This window comes from Ostrinia nubilalis, chromosome 15, assembly GCF_963855985.1.
Source record: "Ostrinia nubilalis chromosome 15, ilOstNubi1.1, whole genome shotgun sequence".
NCBI classification, from domain to species: Eukaryota; Metazoa; Arthropoda; class Insecta; order Lepidoptera; family Crambidae; genus Ostrinia; species Ostrinia nubilalis.
The window spans coordinates 8,486,818-8,495,429 of record NC_087102.1 but is presented as its reverse complement, the minus strand read 5'-3'; the positions used below and the strand labels follow the sequence as shown (position 1 = coordinate 8,495,429).

The 8,612-nt window shown below is 42.6% G+C and overlaps 1 protein-coding gene across 1 annotated transcript; it reads right to left on the bottom strand.

Moving 5' to 3' along the window:
* Positions 1 to 556: 556 nt before the first annotated feature.
* Positions 557 to 8,137, bottom strand: LOC135078654 (actin-related protein 5). The gene is made up of 13 exons (XM_063973181.1): positions 7,488 to 8,137; positions 7,240 to 7,405; positions 6,971 to 7,137; positions 6,656 to 6,847; positions 6,232 to 6,462; positions 5,951 to 6,072; positions 5,787 to 5,867; positions 5,424 to 5,585; positions 5,128 to 5,370; positions 4,265 to 4,428; positions 1,645 to 1,782; positions 1,181 to 1,335; positions 557 to 890 (listed from the first exon to the last, which is right to left on the bottom strand). Exons 1-13 carry the CDS (start codon positions 7,591 to 7,593, stop codon positions 586 to 588), a joined length of 2,232 nt encoding a protein of 743 aa, XP_063829251.1. The 5' UTR covers positions 7,594 to 8,137; the 3' UTR covers positions 557 to 585.
* Between the last annotated feature and the right edge of the window lie 475 nt (positions 8,138 to 8,612).

The following is an 8,612-nucleotide window of genomic DNA, read 5'->3' as shown; positions in this document are numbered from 1 at the left end:
AATTATTAATTATTTATTAATGAAAACTACAGATTGTTACAACAATCTGTAGTTTTCATTAATAAAGCGTATCAAAATAAAAAAACATGAGACCTCAAATATAATATCAGTAACCAATAATCATTAATAAAGCAGCTCACAAAACTTTGCTTAGAATTAACTTTTTTGTAGTTCGTTCAGTAAAACCTCAATTAGAAAAATCTAATGTATCTTCATATTAAAGTTGCCCTCTCTGTATTTCTAGTCGCTCACTTAGTAATTTAGTCGCCCGGATAGTATTTTTATGTCTGAAATGTAATAATCAAAACCCACATTTTGTAAGCTCGTTCTGGATTTTATTATTGATCAATATTCGTCGTTAGTTTGGTAAATTTTTCGCTTACTCAAATTCATACCGCTCAAGGTATTAAAACAGTATGCCATCATCAGTCGCAAAGTTTTTTTTTAGTCGCTCGTTTTATAATTCCCCATTACTTAACTCGAATTAAATGATAATATAATATAATCTGAATACTTAGATGGAACTACTAATGGGATGTATCAAGAATACGCAAAGTTACTTAAATACTACTTTATTTGTTACCTCTAACAATCCACTACTATTTCTTCTTTCACAACATTTGCGTCGCCTGCGGGCGCTAGCGTAGTATCTACAATCGGCGCCGGACTTTTATAATACTTGTTACTCGCGTGGTGTTCCTTCAAGTATTCGCCGCCCATTTCGTAGTAGTCTTCCTTGGTGATGCACCAGTCTTCGAATTGACTGCTTCCCGCGAAGTCTCGCGCTCCGTACCACGTGTCGAGGCTAGGGTTACTGGCCATGACAACTTTGTGAGTGGATTGGAACGGACGCATCTCTAACAGCTCCCTTTCTAGTCTTTCCTTCAAACCTGAAAAGGAGGAGGTAGTCATTGTTAACAAATAATCCATGAATATTACAAGAAACAATAATCTCTTTTGAGAATCTATGGTTAGTGGACTTTGTATATACCCTAGAAATCGTACAAAATGAATGATCGGTTCGCATACCGAATCTTAAAACGTAATGGCTGTATGTGTGTCTTACTAGACCAATCAAGTAAGAGAGAATAAGAACCTCGAAATTGAATAATAATACCCTAAAGATTTAAAATCTTCTACATAGCTCAAAAAAAAGAAGATTGAATAATGAAGAACCTACCTGGAAATTGGGAACATCCACCAGTGAGAAAGACGTTATTGGCCAATAGCAACTGATCTTCTGGAGTGAAGTGCTTGAACACATATTCCATGCTTTCCGCAAGTCCGGCTTCCAAGTTGCCCATCATAGACGGCTGGAACATCAGCTCTGGGGCCCTAAAATCCACAAAATAAATGAAAGTCGTACAGCACAGTTTCCGTATTTTCCAACGCGAGATGTTGGAATTGGTTATCTGTTGCTATTGTCCCTTTTCATTGCAGTAATAATGTTTTAAAAAAGGTTCCTAATAATCGTGTACACATAGTTGAGCCAACGGAACTTTTTTTGGTTTCTTATGTCCACTAGTAGGTGGCTCCTAAGACACCTAACGCGGCGTTTTCTTCCATTGTCGTAACTTATTTTACCGATGTCAGCCAAAGTGTGAATGGTAGGGTGGGAACAACGGGAAAAGTTTATTTTTTTACCTGAATGGTTCAATGGCAAGGTGCAGCTGATGGTGCTGGTGGGAGGAGGTCTGCGGCTCGTACTCACGAAGCGCCTCCTCTAATTCCACGAGCCTTTCGCCATCCGCCTCCGAGTCTGAATCCGCATCGCGACTGATGCTGTAAAATTATTATATTGGTTCCAATAAACATCAGTTTCGTGTATTCTTAGTCACGGTGAAGATGTAGGCATACATAACTATTAATATTTTGTGGGCCAAAATAATTGTGCGATTTCGCGAAAAGGTGTAAAGGAAAATTAAAATTTTTAATGGTAGCCAATGAGGATCAGTACTGTAGTAGAAAATTCAATAAAACTAGTACCTACGTTAATCTTTAAGACATAAGAAAGATATATCTTTTTGAATTATCCAAATCGGACCATTACTTACGAAGATATTAAGTAATAAACATAGGCCGTTTTTGCCGCTAAAAGTCAACGTACGCAGGGCCGCGTGACGTCACTATATCCGAATCGAGCGCAGCCGGCGTACTATTGGGATGGAAAATATTTTTTTCCAGCTAAACTATCAGTTTTAGAAAAAAACTTTTAATAACATTTATTCATCAAAATAAAGTAACCTATCGACCAGTAATTTTTAAAAATAAAAATTGTGAAAAATAAGTATAGCCACAACCAAAAACCACATTTTCATAGGATTCGATGCAATGCGGAGACGCGGTTGGGGTGAGTGTAACTTAATGATTGTTTGTATTGAACATAATAATACATAATATGATGCTAATACCCAGTTTCTGGCCTGGGGGGGGGGGGGATAAGTCATACCCAGCTTATAGCCTGGGGGGAGGGGCAAGCCTTACCCAGCTTCTGGCCTTGGTGGGAGGGGGGGAGAGGCAAGTCATACCCAGTTTCTGGCCTGGGGGGGGGGGGGGGTAAGTCATACCCAGCTTCTGGCCGAGGGGGAGTCATACCTAGCTTATGCTTATGGACTGGGGGAAGGGGCTAGCCTTACCCAGCTTCTGGCCGAGGGGGAGTCATACCTAGCTTATGCTTATGGACTGGGGGAAGGGGCTAGCCTTACCCAGCTTCTGGCCTGGGGGGGTCAAGTCATAACCAGTTTCTATGGGCTGGGGGGAGGGGCTAGCCTTACCCAGCTTCTGGCCTGGGAGGAGGGGTATGTAATACCCAGCTTCTGGTCGAGGGGGAGTCATACCCAGCTTATGCTTATGGGCTGGGGGGGAGGGGGGGGGGGGGTCAAGTCATACACAGTTTCTGGCATTTCTGGCATGGGGGGGTGTCATACCCAGCTTCTGGCCGAAGGGGAGTCATATCCAGCTTATGCTTATGGCCTGGGGGGAGGGGGAGGGGTCAAGTCATACCCAGTTTCGGACCTGGGGGGGGGGGGGGTAAATCATACTCAACTTCTGGCCGAGGGGGAAGTCATGCCCAGCTTATGACCTGGGGAGAGGAGGGGGGCGGGGGAGTCATACCCAGCTTCTAGGCTAAGATTAAATAGATTTCCAGGAGGGAGCAGGCAGCTGTCCTTTCCTGCAGCAGCTGGCCCGCCCCATGGGAACGGCGAATATAGGTAGGTACGTAGGTTTAACTCAGAAAAACTAAATAACAGGTAGGTATTACGTGTACATCGAAATGATCTTCATAGCAATGTCTTGTAGCCTAGGCAGAGTGTATCTGCCTCAGCTATACCTTATTGTTAGAAGTAAATAAATTAATACTTATACATTTTTATATTTTACTTGGAAGAAGATATGACTAACAACACTTATGAACACTTTATTTGAATAAATCGCCAAATATACCACCGCGAAGACCCCAATCGCGTCTCTGCGTTCCATTGAATCGTATGAGCGAATAGATTTTTTGCGTTATTTTTCACAATTTCTATTTTTAAAAATTACCTATCGATAGCTTACTTTATTCTGATGAATAAATGTCATTACAAGTTTTTCTCTAAAACTGATAGTTTGGCTAGAAAAAAATATTTTCTATCCACGCAGTACGCCGGCAGCGTTCGGATCGGATATAGTGACGTCATCGTCCCCGCGCCGGGCGGTCAGTGAACTTTTTTAGTAATTTGGCCATAACTTCGTCAATTTTTGTCGTAGAACAAAAATTTTTGGACTGTGTATTAAGGATTTCTTAGCCCTATAAATCTGCATTCACAGCTAAAAATCGAAATGATCCTCATTATGACTTCGTCTTTGACTTGACTCATTCTTCCAGTAGGTACACGTGACGCTAAACGGCTTGGCTTGCTCAGGATTTAATGGAAATCAGTATACATAATGTTTCTATTGTCATAGCAAGCATGTTTCGTCAGTACCTCTTAAAGCGCTCCAGTTGTACCGGTTGCCTAACCTGGAGAGACATCTGCTCAGATCTAACGCGCTTCGTCTATAAGCTGAGACGATGGTGTGTGTACATGAAGCTTCTATGGATTTATCAGAAGCAGTTAGTACCTCTTGTAGGCGTCCCAGTCGGAGTCCTGGTTTCCAAATTCGTCGCCAGTGGCTGCGAGGCGCGATAGTCGTGCGGTGCTTGAGCATAGCGGCGAGCCTCATAGTAGTACTACACAAGATTTCAATTGCCCTAACAGAGTGCAGTTAGTAGTGTCAGTACCTCTTATAAGCATCCCAATCGGAGTCCTGGTTTCCAAATTCGTCTCCAGCGGCAGCAAGACGCGAGATGACGCGCATACGTTCAGCCGCGGCCGCCGTGCGTCGTTTGAGCATGGCAGCGCGTCGGGCGCGGCGCGCTTCGCGACGGGAGACCAAGTCGCGGTACTGTAACATGGGAAATACACTTGTGTTACTTTAGATTTCAGGATTTTTTCTATAATGCATTGGATTAAAAGAAAATAAAATCTGAGGAGCAGTGACCCTTGAAGCGTCAATATCAATTGGCAGTTAAAAATGAATCTTATTCCAACTGCTACAAGGCTCAGTGAACCTTAGCACGCCGACCCGAGGGCCGCGGGTCGGAGATCTCTTCCCCGAAGATGAGTTATAATTATAATTCTTATTCCAACTACACAACGCTTACTGTACCTACCTTAGCGCGCGTGTCAGGCAGCTAGGCCGCGACTGTCAGCGGCTGCATGCGACCCGAATGCCGCGGGTCGGGGTTCTTTTCCGCGAGAATGGTTTTAAAATGAATCTTATTCCAACTACACATGTCTCAGTGTACTTTAGCGCGCGTATCAGCCTGCCAGGCCTGCAGCGCAACGGGGTCTGATGGCGGCTGCATGCGGCCCGAAGGCAGCGGTTAGGGGTTCTCTTCCACTAGGGTGCATTGTAATGCGACTCTTATTCCAACTACACAAGGCTCACTGTACCTTTGCTCGCGTATCGGCCAGCCAGGCCTGCAGCGTGGCGGGGTCTGATGGCGGCTGCATGCGGCCCGAAGGCCGCGGGTCGGGGTTCTCTTCCACTAGGGTGCATTGTAATGCGACTCTTATTCCAACTACACAAGGCTCACTGTACCTTTGCTCGCGTATCGGCCAGCCAGGCCTGCAGCGTGGCGGGGTCTGATGGCGGCTGCATGCGGCCCGAAGGCCGCGGGTCGGGGTTCTCTTCCACTAGGGTGCATTGTAATGCGACTCTTATTCCAACTACACAAGGCTCAAAGTACCTTTGCTCGCGTATCGGCCAGCCAGGCTTGAAGCGCGGCGGGGTCGGAAGGCGGCTGCATGCGGCCCGAGGGCCGCGGGTCGGGGTTCTCTTCCACTAGGGTGCATTGTAATGCGACTCTTATTCCAACTATACAAGGCTCAATGTACCTTAGCTCGCGTATCGGTCAGCCAGGCCTGCAGCGCAACGGGGTCTGATGGCGGCTGCATGCGGCCCGAGGGCCGCGGGTCGGGGTTCTCCTCAGCGTTGGCAGCTGCGAGGATGCGTTGCTTGTTCTTCTCAATTCGCAAGTTTACTGCTGCTATTTGCCGCTGAAATGGTAAACATTGTGTTGAATGAAATGTACACTTTTGTTTCGAATTACACCTAATACTAGACTAGAATTAGATGGTATATTATTTTGTATTGCGAAGCCATCTTTAGTTGCCTCTAGCAGTTTAAACGCCCGTGTGCAACACCAGTAATGCTCGTACATGCCAAACACAGTTTAAGACTGTGACTCAAGTAATTACCTGTAGATCTTCATAACTTTTGATGTCAAAGCCCTTGATTGCTTCATTAAACTCATCAGTATCTCCGTCTTCTATCATTTCCTGAAAAACAACAAGTGAACTAAAATTATTATAAAATGTTGCAAGTAAGTTTACTCAAGAAATAATTATATCATGAAACTGACCTGTATTGCCAGTAATTGATTGAGCTGTTCCTCATCCTCAGCCAATCTTTCCTCACGTTTTCTAGCATTTATTTCTAGTAATCTTCTAGCCATCTCTTTCTTGCGCTCTTTCTGTTGCTCAGCTGTAATAAGTATAAAAATTTTATTAGGATACTTATTATTTTGTTGTTTTTTGGGTATAAAATCTAATAAGTCTACTCAACTGATATTATGAACTGGGCATACTATAAAGTTTAGTTTCTTTCCCCATTCAAGATATTCCAAATAAAAATAACATTTACCTGTTAATGTAGATGAACTAGTAGACTGCACAAAAGGCAGCTGAATCCTCTTGACATTAGCCTCATAATAGTCAGGGCTTGCCCACTTCCGTATTTCCTCCTGGTAGTCCAGGGCTATGGAGCAGTGTTCATGCAGGATCTCTTCTATCCTAGACATGGTGATGGCATTCACATGGACAGGGTACTTCAGTTGAAGCAGCTTGTGAAGGTATGATATCATTTCACTTCCACCTAAAATGTTTGAATCTATTAGCACTTAGGATATTATATTCCTTGAATCTTTGAATGAACTTGCAGTTTGAGAACTAAGAAGATTCAGAAAAATTATAATTTTGTGAGTACCCCACAGTTGGGGTGAGACCTGTGGCTTATTATTTTGTATTTTTATTTGATTAGTATATTATTGATTAGAAGATAGATTTACCCAAATTAATTCTTCTGGCATGCTCCTCTATAATGTGGCCTCTAATGACTGGAATAATATGAATGGTGTGGTATCCACAGTTGATAATGAGGGCTGTATCCCCAATCTCATTTTTATACATGCTGAAAAGGGAATCCACACCATATGACACTGCTGGTACATCATACCCTTCAAAAAGCAGTTCTGACATCACTGAAATTGTAACAAAATATTAATATCACAGTTTAATTCAGTAACTACTGTCATGCTTAGTTTAATACCTTAATTTAAAGGCTAAATAATAAAACATATAGGAACTAGACTAATGTTACATACATTGCCTACAATAATTAGGGTTCACAAAAGCTTCAGTCATCACAATAGGGTGCGGCACACACCCTTCACTGTCTATACCCAGGTGAGAAAATATGTAGTCACAGACTTGCTCCTGCGCCTCGAAATGCGTTACAACATTTTTGTCAAACTGTGTCTTCAACTGAAACCTGAAAAGTTATGGATAGTAACTATATGCTAATTTTGTTAATTGTAGAGGTTACTAGGTAAGTTGACTTCAGTGTTCTGGAAGAAGACTTCTCTTTATTTACCTGACAGCCTCAATATTGATAATGTCATTCCCTATTTGAATAGGAGGGGTCACCGGGGGTTCAGCGTCCTTTTTGCATCTATCTTTTCGGGGCCGCGCTATCAAGTTTTTGAATATAAGGTGTGGTTCTTCGTATATAGACCAACCCACACGACACTGGTATGAACCTAAACATATAAAAACGATTAGAAACGTCTTTAATTCATCAAAAATTCAAAATTCCAATCCAACTCCATACAGTTTACTCACCGTTATCAATGACTAAAGGAATATGACCAAATTTTAATGACGGTTCATATTCATGGACCACATCAGGTACAGTTTTGTAATCTTTCAATACTAATACATCCTCCATTTTACAAGTAAATTAATTAAAATCCGGCGTGATCAACAACAAACAACACAATCCACACAAATGTCAGTGTGACAGACACTGACAGTTGTTTGCTGTCATTGTGACATTTTTGTTTTTTTTGTTCCCGCTTCAGTCTACGGTCTTTAGCCCACGGTTGAGTTTTTAAATATTTGTACACGGCTTTAGATTTATCTTATAAAGACACTTAACGGAAATTCGTGTCATGATCTTTTCGCATTCCAAAATACAGACGTAGCGAAAAAACCTACCGACAAGGTACGAATGTACCATCGGCAACAGTGTTAACTACCCATTGCCGGTCATGTCGTCTCGTTCTATCGCAAAGAATCACCATTTGATGAGAGCGAGAGCAAAAACGGAAATGGATAGTTAACACTGTGGCCGATCACAGATATGGAGTTGCCGATAGTACCTACTTGAAGAGGAGATTGCCCAAGATTGAGAAATCTTGCTTAGTAACTTCTCTGAGAGCTACCTCAAACCTATACCTGCAGGCCACCAGGGCGGAGCAAAGAGAAGTGTTTTGAACAATCGATTACATTATTTCCACTTCTCTCCGCTCCGCGCCGCCCGCGCCGCCGCCAATGCGCAAATTCTGTAGAAAAATTAATCCGCCCGACACTTCTCCACTCTCAGGGCCGGATCTACCTATGGGCTGATTGGGCTGCAGCCCAGGGCCCCGGGGTTACAAGGGGCCCCCAGATCCCGCTAAAAAGTAGGCCATAATTTGAAAAAAAAAAAAAAAATTGTCTGTAAAGTAGGTTTACGGACGATATTTTTACGTGACAACGTCCATAAGAAAATATTGATTAAAAATTGCATACTTTTATGAGTATAGTTGAGGGGGGAAATACGTGTAAAAGGTTGTTTTCATGCTGTTTTTCATTAATTTTTTTAAAGTTAATAATGGCAACCCTAAGATCTGTTAACGTTGCAACCGAAATTGTAAACTTTTTTGGAGTAGTCCAACAAATACACGTTTTCTTTTCTGCTTCGAC

Coding starts and splice junctions, on each gene's coding strand:
- LOC135078654 (XM_063973181.1), bottom strand. CDS start 7,593: ATGGAGGATGTATTAGTATTGAAAGATTACAAAACTGTACCTGATGTG. Junction 7,406..7,487: donor TCCTTTAGTCATTGATAACG/GTGAGTAAACTG, acceptor TTATATGTTTAG/GTTCATACCAGTGTCGTGTG. Junction 1,783..4,264: donor GATTGGGATGCTTATAAGAG/GTACTGACACTA, acceptor ATAATTTTACAG/CATCAGTCGCGATGCGGATT.